This window comes from Ictidomys tridecemlineatus, chromosome 4 (assembly GCF_052094955.1).
Source record: "Ictidomys tridecemlineatus isolate mIctTri1 chromosome 4, mIctTri1.hap1, whole genome shotgun sequence".
Lineage (NCBI taxonomy): Eukaryota > Metazoa > Chordata > Mammalia > Rodentia > Sciuridae > Ictidomys > Ictidomys tridecemlineatus.
The window spans coordinates 137,399,297-137,412,598 of record NC_135480.1 but is presented as its reverse complement, the minus strand read 5'-3'; the positions used below and the strand labels follow the sequence as shown (position 1 = coordinate 137,412,598).

The window sequence follows — 13,302 nt, the reverse complement described above, 5'->3', positions numbered from 1 at the left end:
TTCAGTCCATTTGCTCATTAGTCTAGAGTGACCTTTTACAAGGCTGCAAGCAACCCAAGTATTCACCTCTAGGCAAAACAAGGCTGATCCAAAACTCTCTAGTTACTTATGGTTTTGCTTTTGACTCTTTTTGTTTCTTTCCAATATGAAAAATGTGATCTAAAAAATGTTTACATTTTTGCTTTTACATCACATTTGCAGCAAGATACAGTACAGCACACACAGCGGAGTCCAGCAATGAGGAGCCAAGACTCAAACACTAGAGTGCACTGCTTGCACCATCTGTTATGGTGGGCAGATCCAGATGACTCGGATCTACTGCTCAGCTTTCCTCCACTCTCTAAATGCTCTTGAGGATGGAAATTTCTAAGGAAAGAAACATGCAGATATTTAGAGTCTTTTGGGATTAACTCTTTTCTCAATAATGGTACTACTCTCAGCACTGGGCAAAGTGGCGCATGCATGTAATCCCAGTGGCTCAGGAGGCTGAGACAGGAGGATCAAGTTCAAAGCCAGTCCAAGCAAATCAGCAAAAGCCTGTCTCAAAATAAAATATAAAGAAGGGCTGGGATGTGGCTCAATGGTAAAGTGCCCCTTGACTCAATTCCTGGTACCAAAAAAAAAAAAAAAAAAAAAATTCTCAGGGCTCCTATTGGTTTCTCAAATATTTTTTTGCAAATTCAAAAAAGTAGTGAAACCATATCCTTTGAAGTGAGATTTGATTTTTAGAAACCAATAAAAGTCTTTCAGAGTTAGATATTTATTCAATAAATATATGAAATAAGTGTGTGGTTAGCCAAGTACATATTGTGAAATATAACTCATTTAGATAAATATCTTTTAATAGTCACACTTCAAATGTTTAAGAAATACAAAACCTTGGCCAAGAACATTTTAAGTATAACTAAGCATTAGAAAAATAAATGCTACTAACAATGTGAAAGCACTCAATACGTTTAAGGTAGAGTTCACACTTTCTCTGAATCTCTGCTATCTATAATAGAGTTGATATTTGATGGCACAATTCATATTCTAAACTTTTTATTATCCTCTCTACGTTTATCCATGCATGCTGTTGAAGACAAAAACAAACACTTGCATTTTTGTCTATGTCACACAAACAATTATTATTAATATTAATAGCATTTCTACAAAGAAAAGTTTGATTCAACTGCTGATTTTTCTTGCCCCACATGGGAAAAGAATCCACTTAATCCTACAGACACTGCTGTTAATCTTGTTGTTTCTCAAAGCTCCAAATGCTCAGTTCCATCTGTGCTAACTCCAAACTCTCTAAGCAAGAAGAATACACATGCTCTCAAATTCCCAAAATCTACTCTGGCTTCCCATGTCCTCTCCAAACCTCTTTGCTGTCTCCTTTGTCTTTTTTTTTTTTTCCTCTGCATTTCTATACTTTTATCCCAAGTTGGAAAATCAGGTATGTCAGTGTCCACTTTACCATGAGCTCCTAATGGTCATTAATACTATTTATACTGCTGTAGTGAAACCAACCGTGTAAAACCAAAACTTCACAATGGGAGCACTGTAGAACTCATAGACTTTCCTAGTCCAAGGAAGGCTTTTGGGCCCATTTGTTAAATCGAAGTGCTGATTTTCATCCACTTTCTCATCAGGGCCCCTCTCCAAATCACAGTCTTTCTGTAAAATAAAAAAAAAAATTTTCAAGGTGCAATTCAGTGGTAGAGCTCATGCTTTGCTTCTATGAGACCTTGAGTTCAACCCTCACCACTTCCACCAAAATAATTAATAATAATAAGAAATTATTTTTGCAGGCAGCTTAACTCTAATGTTGACAGGTGTGGACATCCAAAACATCGGAAATGATATATTATAAATGAATTGTTCAAATTATAGCCTTAGCCTTAAAGAGAGAAAACTGCATATATTGCATAAATCTTTGACCAGATAAGGAACATAGAATGTTTCTGAAATGCAAACTGAATTTCTAGTAATCAAACCCAAAGTAAGAATAGTTCTAAGGAATTACAAATGTTCGCTGTTCCTGTTCTGATTAATCTCCTTTAGCAGTAATTTTGGAACTTCCTGGTAAAAGCAATAACATGTTACATTTATTTCCTTAATACAAGAGGACAAAATGGACATGAAATCAATAATGTCTCTACTCCACATCATGGGAAGTTAGCCACAGTGTTCATTTAGGATTCTGACCTCTGGCAGCTTTCCAAGTATTTAGAGCTGAGACGCTCTTAGCCTGGAGTTCACGGGCCCTCTGCTCAGGAGTTCCTTGGACACCCTGCAACTATATGCAGGTATTTGTGTTGTATGTGCATATTGGTTTTTTTTTAGGAAAAGAATTAGACCTTTCATCAGCTTCTTAAAAATTATATGTCAGCCCAAAAGCAGTAATTCTTGTAGGTGATGAGCATGAGAACCTGTGTGGCAGAGCACGATCACCTGAGTGTGACCACACCCATGCCCACAGAGAGCAGGCTTTTGAAAAAGTAAACATGAGAAACGATATGAAAACAAAAAAGCACCTGTAGCCTAATTGTCATGATGAAGGAGAATATAAAAGCAAAAGTGAAGAAGCAAAAGAGCTATACCCTACTTTGTTTCTATGGGTCTTTAATTTTTACTGGGAAATGCATTCATTTCATAATTTTAAAGTAATACTAAAAGAAAAGAAAGGAATATTCTCTGCTACTTCTCACCCTAACCCATTCCTTCAACCTAGTCACAAAAGTTCCTTCCCTAATGTCTATCCTGCAAGGTTAGCAAGATTTTTCAAGCTTAGAAATGAATCAAATTTTGTTTGAATTGTTTACAGAACAGCAGAAATGTAATTTTCAAGGCGTTGGGCATCCAGATGGGTTATCTTTAGTGCCTGTTTGATTGTTCAGTTTCCTTCACTTTGTGCAGTGGAATTGAGGTTGTGACTTAGAGATGTGGGAACTGACCCGGTTCTTAACAGGTTTGAACAAGCCTCGAGTGAAAATGGCTGAAAACCAATTAGAAAAGTCATCATTGACTGAGATTTTAATGACACCAATACCACTTCAGAAAGACCCCAGAAATCAATTTAAGTAATGATCTTTCTATTGAATGACTTCTCTTATTTTTTCTAAGAGTGTTTCATTAGACCTGAATTACTCCTGACAAATTAGAATGGACTATAAAGTATATAAAGGGACAATTGAGCCTATCTCTGAGTTGTCAAAAACAAATGCCATCAGAAAGACAATATGGGACTTCTGTTCATGACTTCTGTTTTTTTATTTAGAAGAAGGCAGAGAGAAAAATACTTGGCTTAGTTAACTTGTTCATTCCATTCAAATCTCTCTCTCTTTCTCCCTCCCTCCTTCTTCCCTCTTCCTTCCCTCCTTCTCTCTGCCTCCCTCCCTCTCTCTGTTCCTCTCCTCCACTCTCTTTCTCTCTAATACCAGCAAGTACACAAAATAAAATTACAACAACAACACTCAACCCTGATACAGGTAGAATAGATTTTTCAACTTGCTTAATTTTTTTCAATTGCTATTTATCAACCTAAGACTGAGTTCATCTCTCCTGTTCCAAACCTACTCCATTTTCATTCATTCCTGCGTCCCTTCCAAGGCTCCTCGTGTACCCACCAATTTCTCAATCACATTTGCCACTTCCTTTAACCCATTCCCCATGCTCAATTGACTCTTCATTAAAATCTGTCGTTTCCTCTCCAAATCTATTGCTACTGATCCTGGATAATGCCCTTATTACTTCTCACAGGAATGTTTTTCCTGACCCATGCTCTCCCTGCCTTCATCCTGTCTTGGTGTTAAACCATCCTATGCACTGCAGGCAGTATAATTTTCCTACTAGTCATACACGTTCACTGGTTCTCCAATGATTAAAATGGAATTCATAGAGTAGAGCAAGCAGATCCGGAGGAGGATGGAGGGGAGGAAGAGGGAAGGTGCTGAGGAATGAAAGTAACCAAAATTATGTACATGAATGAACATGCATAATGAATGCCACTGACATGTATAATTAGAAAACGTATAATAAAGATATAACTCTTTCCTTCACAGGGCATACAAGAATCTCTACAATTGAACCTCAACCTACTTTTCCAGCCATGCCTACAGATCCTTCCATGCCTACAGATCCTTCCATGCCTACATATCCTCCATAACAAACAATGGCACTTGTGAAGTTCGCTGATGCCTTGTTATTTCCTGTCTCTGTGCCACTTCCTGTTGTCATGCTCTTTTCCCTTTCCACATCTTCAAGTCTCAACTCAAACATCACGTCTATCATGAAGCTGTCACCAACCCCTAACCCTCAGCTACGAGCCCCTACTTGAGAAGTCATCTTCCACGGGTAAGCCCACTCTGCCTCTTCCTGTAGGTCATTCCTAGGACAGCCCATGGCATCCAAATTCCTGCTTTTAAGAGACTGGCAACTAGGAAAAGTTAAATTTCTCTTGGCAAAGTAATTTTGCCCATTCAAATTCCAATGAGGAATTTTACAAGGCCTCACAAAGCAAATGCAGTATTTGATTCTGTATAGTTTCAGCACGAGAATAATGGCCTTCATTCTCCTATTACTATACATATTCTCATATTTATATTTATTACTTCAAAGGCACTCCAAAAGCATCTACGTTTTGCCTTCCTCTAGTTCTCTCCCACAATACATAATGCAAGTTATGCTCCTCAATTAATTAATCACATTGGCTGAATTAGCATTATGAAATCTTGTATATCCCAACAAAGTGTTGTTCTTATCCTCACCCAGCATAATACTAAAACCTAGTCAGCTAATCAATAAGTGTTGCTTAAGTAAAATTCAAAGATTAAAGAAAACTTGTTCCTATGATTATAAGTCATTTGTAATATATATATGAAATACTTTTTTATAACTAATTTATGATTTAAATTGAATAGTGGTGAGGCATCATGGACATTCTGTCTGATGATAAATCCAGAGGGGCAGAGGCCACATCTGCTTCAATTAATGATACTGTCCCTCAGAACTTTCTATTTTGTCTGGCACATGGATGTAGGCCATTAAATATTCATTGATTTAATAAATTTATATGGTCATATCCAAACCAACTCAGTAAGCAACTGCTAGAAGACAACTACTATATTACCAAAATGTGATTTTTTAGGAAATTGTGAAATTTACGATATTTTTTAATATTAAGAGTACACTTAATTCCCATTGAAGGGGAGAATTCATTTCTGAGTCTCCCCTTTAAAAATTATTATTTAGTGGAATGCTCTAGCTAACTATAATGTCTTAAGTGTTTTTGAGTTCATCCCATGAAATCTGAGAGTCAAAAGTGAAGTTACACCCATTTGCAAAGTACTATTTGCTACAACCTGTAAGAAACTGCCAATCTAATTCATATTTCTTTGTAGATATATAGATGAAAAATAAACAGCTCTCTTTATTGTTGGCTTTAATAATGGAACTAAACTTAATGTGAACAATTAGACAGGCATAAAGCTAAACTGAATACCTCAATATGAGGATGGCATTCTTTGGCGGGGGGCGGTACTGAGATTGAACCAGGGGAACTTAACCACTAAACCACATCCCAAGCCCTTTTCATTTTTATTTTCACACAGGGTCTTGCCAAGTTGCTTATGTCTTCACTAAATTGCTGAGACTTGCTTTGAACTTGGGATCCTCCTGCCTCAACCTCCTAAGTCACTGGGATTATAGGCATGCCTGGCAGTATTCTACTTCTAAAGGGGTTAAATCAAAACTATATTTATTCTTATTCCTTAAAATTTTTTTGAAATGGTCCAAACTTAATAAAGGTAACATCTGGCTGTTACAGTCACAAATGTAATGACTTTGACTAGCTCAAGTGTGTGGGAGATGACTTCCCACACAATCTACAGAGGTTGAAATGTACCTGGCCTCTTGGATTCTAAGAATCCCTGATAGACTATCAAGCAGAAGGAAGGAAGGAAGGAAAGGAGGGAGGAAATAGGGAAGGGGGCAGGGAAAGAAGAAGGGGAGAAGGAAGGAGGGGAGAGGAACACACACATACCCAAATGATAGTGATGGTTAAAATAGTTAACTACCTATCTGACAGAAGCATCAACCAATCAGAATGGCTATTCAACCAAATGCAACAGATGCCAATCATAAAACCCTAATTACAATTAATTTTCACTTAGCAAATACTGAATGTATTTTTAAATAGTATAATACATACTTTATAAATGCAAAAGCACACCAGACAGGATTCTAAAGATACTTCGTGTAAGTACCTAAGAAGACATTACTATACCTAATAGTAAATGATGATTTTATAAGCAATGACCCAGGTGGAAACATGAAAAGCAAAGAACATATTCAGAGCATACTGGAAACTCTGCAGTTAAGATGGGCTGTGGCAGAAGTAGCTCAGACAGACCACACATGTGGAACTCGTAACTCCCCTCAGCTACTGGATATAAAGTATGGAAAAATCTGTGGAATGGAACTGGGAAGATTGGCACAAATTCTAAACACAGATCTTTAGGAACAAGGATTTTAGGAACATGAGGCATTTCTCATTGTTGCTTTAGCACAGTAAGTCAATTTACTATACTAGTTGCAAAGGAAAATGAAAACTTAGACACATGTTAAGTATAATAAAGTCTTTGATTTTGGCTTCAAATTAGAAATGGAGTATTTCATTCAATACTCCACTGTTAATTAGGCCTTTCATATATGTCACGCTTGATCACAATATAATAATATTAAGATTAGGCTGAAGAAGGACAGGGGCTGTAGCTCAGTGGCAGAGCACTTGCCTCGAATGCATGAGGTACTGGATTCAATTCTCAGCATCACATAAAAATAAAAAACAAATAATCTAAAGGCATTCTGTTCATCTACAACTACAAAAAAAATTAGGCAGAAGAGAATCACATGCTTGATTGATGAGTCAGGCATTTGAGAATAATGCATAACCCTAGGGCACATCCCTGGCAACAGGAATTTTGCTTACCAGATTACTATATAAATAAACATTGTGGGTATGTCTATTTGCATACAGTCAACACCATAAAAACTCAATTTACTATGTCACACTGACCATACAAGCACTTTCTTTGCTACTGATGGAGTTCTGGTCACCATAATACCATGTAAACTGGAAGTCCTGGGACTGGGGAACATGGGACATCTCAGCTTTGCTTTTAAATTCCAGTGTCAAAATGGTGGGTGGTAAAAGAATGCTTATGATGATCTGCGAATAAAATAAAATAAAATAAGTAAGAAAGGATGCACAAGATACATGTAGCACTCAGATAACAAAACTAAGATTTTAAGTGTCTAGAAAATATCAGATCCATTCCCAATTCAATTTGTATCCTGATTCTATTCATATTTGTTAACTCAGCAATTTCATTTCTACAAGTGTTTCCCTAAGAAATACTCCAGAGTACAAACATATGTAGATATAGATGTTCACTGTATGGTTATTTACAAAAGCACAAAACTCATGTGACAACCTAAACATTCATCTATACATTGACAGCCAGCACGGAACAACGTAAAAGTGAAGTAGTACCCAATCATTAAATGACAAATGCAATGTTGAAAAGATTATCCAGGAAATATTGTTGAGTGACCAAAAAAAGAAAAACAAATCATAGAACAGTGATCCCATTAAAAAAAAATCAAACTTTAAATATACAATCATAGACATACATGCATTTTAAAATTTAGAAATATGTAGTATAACATACTATACAGTATACTATGCCAGCAGCACCTGGGCAAGGCAATGCAAGTATTATTTTTCAATGAATATATTATTTTAATAATATTTTTAAAAAACCTCTAAGTATATAATACCATATAAAACATATTAGAATTTATTCATATTTTTAAATCAAGAATATAATAACACCAAATCACATCTATCTCCCATCCTACACAAATATTTTGTCTGCCAATAAGACCCAATTTTTTCATTATATTGCTATCATTTATAAATTATTAATAGTTTTTTCACAATTATTTTTAAGCTGTGTGCTGGTGCATTCCTGAAATCCCAACTACTTGGGAAACTTAGAAGGATTGCAAGTTCAAGGTCAGCCTGGGCAACTTAATAAGACCCTGTCTCAAAATTACATGAAAAAATCTGAGGCTGTAGGTCAGCAGTAGAACACTTACTTAGCATGCACAAGGCCCTGGGTTCCATCCCCAACACGACCAGCCCCCCAAAACAAAGAAGAAGAAGATTTTTTTTGTCCAACTTATATGGCCTTCAAGGTGAAGTGTTTAAAAGACTTAATAAATGCTGTAAAGATCAACTTGCTAAATCCTACCTGTTTTTAGCTAACATTAAGCCTCAGTATTATGGGATTGAGTGAGCAAAAATAAAATTAAGCCTGACTACCCACTATTCATGTTTTAAAAAACTGACGTCATATCCTTTTTTATCATGCTTAAATAATTATTTTTCTCTTGCAGTACTGGAATGGAACCCAGGGACTCACACAAGCTAAGAAAGTACTCTATCACTGAGTTACGTTCCCAACTCCTGCTGGGTTGTTTATTTTATTGTTTTGTTTTAGTATGATCTCCTGTAAGGACTCTCTGGGATTGGGGGAACAGCTCAGTGGTAGAGCGCTTGCTTAGCACGATGAGGCACTGGGTTCGATCCTTGACACCACATAAAAAATAAATAAATAAATAAAGGTTAAATTCTTTAAAAATATATATGCATATGTGTATATATATGTAGATGTGTATATTCTTATGTAGCTCTTAATATTCATGATTTATCTCCTTCTCTTCAGTTTCAGAAACACATTCTATAGGTTGACCACAACCTAAAACTTTAAGCTTAGGTTCATGTCAAAGGTTAAATGTCCTTTTTACCTAATTCATTTTACTCTTGGTAATTTAAGATGAAGGAGGAGCAAAGAATTTGGAGATGGTTACTGGTGTGAAGAAACAAGTTTGAGGGCAGCTTTATAAGAGAGTCACTGGGCCCTGAAACAGCACATTGGATGAGAATTGCCACAGACATTGCTAATTTTACTTAGCTTACTGTCTATTAGTGTTTGTTGTTATTATTTCGTTTTGTTGTTGTTTTGGTGCTGGGATTAAACCCAGGGCCTCACACATGCTGAATGTATGCTCCACCAATGAGCTACACCCCAGCCTCTGTTAGTATTGTTGTTTTTTTGTTTGTTTTTGTTTTGTTTTGTTGTCTTTTTAATTACAGTTTGATCAGAAGTATTCTTAAACTAAGAAAAAATTTCCTGAATAGTCTCCTTTACTTCTGTCAGGATTCTCCCAGGCAGTGGCATGTAATAATAACAACACCTGCATGTTTTTGGTTTTTTTTTTTTAAAGAGAGAGAGAGAGAGAGAGAGAGAGGATTTTAATATTTATTTTTTAGTTTTCGGCAGATACAACATCTTTGTATGTGGTGCTGAGGATCAAACCCGGGCCACATGCATGCCAGGCGAGCGTGCTACCACTTGAGCCACAGCCCCAGCCCAACACCTGCATGTTTGTATCTGCTTAACTTCTTCTCCCCTCCTTTACCTGGGTCTGTCTTTGACCATACATGTTCAATTACTCCCATTTTTGAAAAGTAATTGTGGCAATAGCAGACAAAGTAGTTTTTGGAGATGCCCCTGGAGATGCCCCTGTGAAAATCCTGCCTCACCTGTGGGAAGATAGCAACTGGTTTTCCTGTGGATGCCTTGCAGGAACAAACAAACAAAAAAAAATGTAGCTCAAGAATATAGACCTTTCCACTGAACCAACATTACACTCTGTAAGGAAAGTCAATTTACCTTCAGCCAAGAGTTTTTCCTCATTTTTAGGCACCCCATCCACATGTCTGTCAGCAGCATTTGGGTACAAGAATGTGAAACAAAGGGACGCAGCCCTCCAGACACAGCCAGTTTTAGGCAGGTAGAATTGCTCCAGTTCTTGAGTTCGTATGTCAGCAGCTTCATGGCCATTCGCTCGTTCTGCTTGAAGGCCTTCTCTAACACATCCAGGGCCAGCTGGCCAAACTGCCTGCAAGAACACAGTGGTGAATGGAGAATGCAAGGCCAAGGGAGAGCTCCAGAAATGTTCTAAAAGATTGGATAGGAGACTCAAAAAGCACCAGTCTTTAGGCTTAATTTAAGAAACATTAAGAATCTCAGTCTGCAGAAGTTAAAGGAATGGCTGCTTAGGAAAGGGGTTTTTCTCCTTTTCATGAAGGAACAAAACCTCAGGAGTTCCCTGGTAGCATACGGAATTTAGTTGACACCTGACTTATTCACAGGGAGGAGTCAGTACACACTGTGCAACAAGCTACAGAAGGCTTGGTGTGGGACTCCTGATAAGACCTAATAGAGAATTATTTGGTGAAAAACACTTCAAAACCAAGCTAGCATCTAAGGAATGTTGTGGAACCACTTTTCTTCTTTCTAGCTTTCTTTCTTTTTTATTTTTATTTATTTATTTTAGAGAGAGAGAGAATTTTTTTAATATTTATTTTTTAGTTTTTGGTGGACACATGTCTTTATCTTATTTGTATGTGGTGCTGAGGATCGAACCCATCGCCTTGCGCATGCCAAGCAAGCACTACCACTTGAGCCACATCCCCAGCCCTTCTTTTTTATTTTTACCAGACACCTGGATGACTTAAATAAAAAGCTAGACCTAGAGACATCGTCAGAAGATTTTCCAGGAGGACGTTTCCTTTGGAAAAGACTGCCATTCTCTGGAATTTTAAATCACAATTGTAAATGAGTTTCTGTTATCTCTAGGCTTCCCCTCTTAATACCACAATACTTTAGTAATCCAAACATCAAAAACATTCCCAACTTTTCTGTCTTCTGCCATTACTCTCTGGTTCTTAAACAGAATACATTTATTCGTTTTCCCAACATGAGAGATACTTAAGGTTACAAACAACTCTTATGTGTAACCGATGTGAATCTGCAATATGTATATGGGGTAAAAATGGGAGTTCATAATCCGTTTGAATCAAATGTATGAAATATGATATGTCAAGAGTTTTGTAATGTTTTGAACAACTAATAAAAAATAAAGTAAATAAAACTATCTCTAAAAAAAAACAACTCTTAATTTCACTTAATGTCAAAGAGTTTGAGATTTGGGAAAATTTTTCAACATCATTCATTTCAAAATCATTAACTATAGATGGGAAGCTAAAGCCGAGAAATATGGTCAAGTGATCTGTCCAGTTAGTATACAGCTGGACTTAGGTTAGGACCCAGCTTTTCTGACCTGAAGCCCTCTTCTTTTTTGTATATCCCACAAAGGTCCTTAAAATCCCTACAGACCCTTTAACAGGAGAGTCCATGAAATGTACTATGTGATGGTTAATGTTAGGTGTAACCATGACTGGATTAAGGAATACCTAGAAAACTGATAAAGCATTATTTGGGGTGTGTTTGTGAGAGTGTTTGCAGAGGAGCTTAGAAAGGAAGTCTGAAATGGACCAGGGACATCCATCCTCAATATTTGTTCTCCCAATCTGCTGGGGAGAACAAATACAGAAAGCAAATGGGTCTATTTCCCTGAGGCCTGGGATAAGCTTTTCTTCTCCTGCCTTGTACAACAGAAGTCCAGGCCCTCCAGCCTTTGGGATCCAGGACTTATACCAGGGGCACCCTCCCCAGTTTCCCAGGCTTTCAGCCTGGAACTGAGAGTACTACCAGTGGGGCTTCTCTGGTTCCGAAGTCTTTGAACTTGGACTGAGCCATGCTACTAACATCCACAGGTCTCCAGTCTATGAATAACCTGTTATGGGACTTCTCAGCCACCATAATCACACAACACAATAAATCCCCTCTCATGTATCTACCTACGTAACCTGCTGGTTCTGTCTCTCTGGAGAGCCCTGACTAACTGACATGGTAATAAATCTACTTGTCTTACAAGTTCTAAGGCGAGGGAGATAAAAGTGTCTAACCATTCTAAGAACTGTCCGTGTTTAGTATGAAGTGAAGAGATAACTCCTACTTTGAGTAATTTTTCAACTCTTCTGAAGCGTCGTCCACCATGTTGCTGTCCTTAGCTTCGTGGGCCATCGCTCGGTAGAGAATGCAAGCAATCACTGCCTTAACTGTGGCTTCCTCTCCATGCTGCCAGAAGAACATGGCCATCTTCTGCCTTTTCATGAGCACAGCCCAAACCAGCAGGTCATTGTAAGGATAAATAAAGCCAGTGGATTCAGGGTCATCTGTAATGTCTTGTCTTTCTTTTGACTTCTTCCTTGATTTATGAGAGACTCCAGGCTTTTCCTGTTGGAAAGCAAAATAGGATTACATTTCCAAATACTAGGATGAGGTTTTACCTAATGTAACACAGCAAGTATCTTAGAGATATTTTTTAAAATCACTTAAAAAAAAGACATGGAAATATTGATAGGACTTTATAAACCAGCAAGAAAAAATTAAACATTCTACAGTGATGTATTCTTGTTGTAATTAAGGTATCCAGAGTCCCCAAGCTGAGATACTTTAAATTCACATGGCACAACTACTTTGGGATATACCCAATAACTATATGACAACTTTTGATTTCCCAAGGAAGGGTATTGAAATAATATATTGGAAATATGGAAATTATTTTAAAAATCTCTAACCTCACTTTATCAAATAGATTTATAATTTTCCCCTTAAGTGGATGTCACTAGTATTCCAAACATGCATCAAAACAGATTGGTTTTTAAGTTTTCTTTCCCTTATTCTAATTATATTTCTCTAGGGATAATAATGAAATAGTATTCTCCTCCTGGTGAGGTCACTCTTAGCTCATCTCAGATGTCACTTCGTATGTCTTTATTTCATTGTCTCGTAACATACTACTGTATTACCTGGAGAAAAATGGAATCATTTCTGAGTCATCTTCATATCATTCCTGACCCACTTGCTTCCCAAATTTAACCTAGTAGCCAGAAAAATACTTGGAAATATAATAACGATTCAGTAATTATTCTTTGCAATTTGAGGGATCATAGGAAAATAATTCTAGTCTATTTTCTCTCTTTCCATAAATAAAAGGAATCTGTATTCATTAATGATGGCCAAGGGTAATCAAATATATGTTCATCCCAGGAGCCTTGGAAAGCAAATCTCTTTCATCCAACATGGCAAATATTTCCATGGAAATGCTTAAGCAAAATCATTTATCCCCAGAGGAAAATGGGATTAAGGAAGTAAGAAGCAAAGGGAAATATTAAGGTTGTTGTGTATGTGCAGGCACACACGCACACACACATGCAATTATCATTATACCATAATGACAGGCTAAATGAATCTCAAGAAAACCTCAGAACGGAAAAAG

The 13,302-nt window shown here is 37.1% G+C and overlaps 1 protein-coding gene across 1 annotated transcript in view; it reads right to left on the bottom strand.

The window, feature by feature from the left end:
- Positions 1-13,302, bottom strand: part of Trpm6 (transient receptor potential cation channel subfamily M member 6) — a 136,255-nt gene that overhangs the window by 66,650 nt on the left and 56,303 nt on the right. Inside the window, exons 16-19 of the mRNA XM_078047488.1 lie at positions 11,977-12,257; positions 9,786-10,014; positions 7,061-7,213; positions 1,513-1,659 (exon numbers count right to left, since the gene is read on the bottom strand). Coding sequence (XP_077903614.1) covers positions 1,513-1,659; positions 7,061-7,213; positions 9,786-10,014; positions 11,977-12,257 — 810 coding nt within the window. The remainder of the gene's footprint in view (positions 1-1,512; positions 1,660-7,060; positions 7,214-9,785; positions 10,015-11,976; positions 12,258-13,302) is intronic.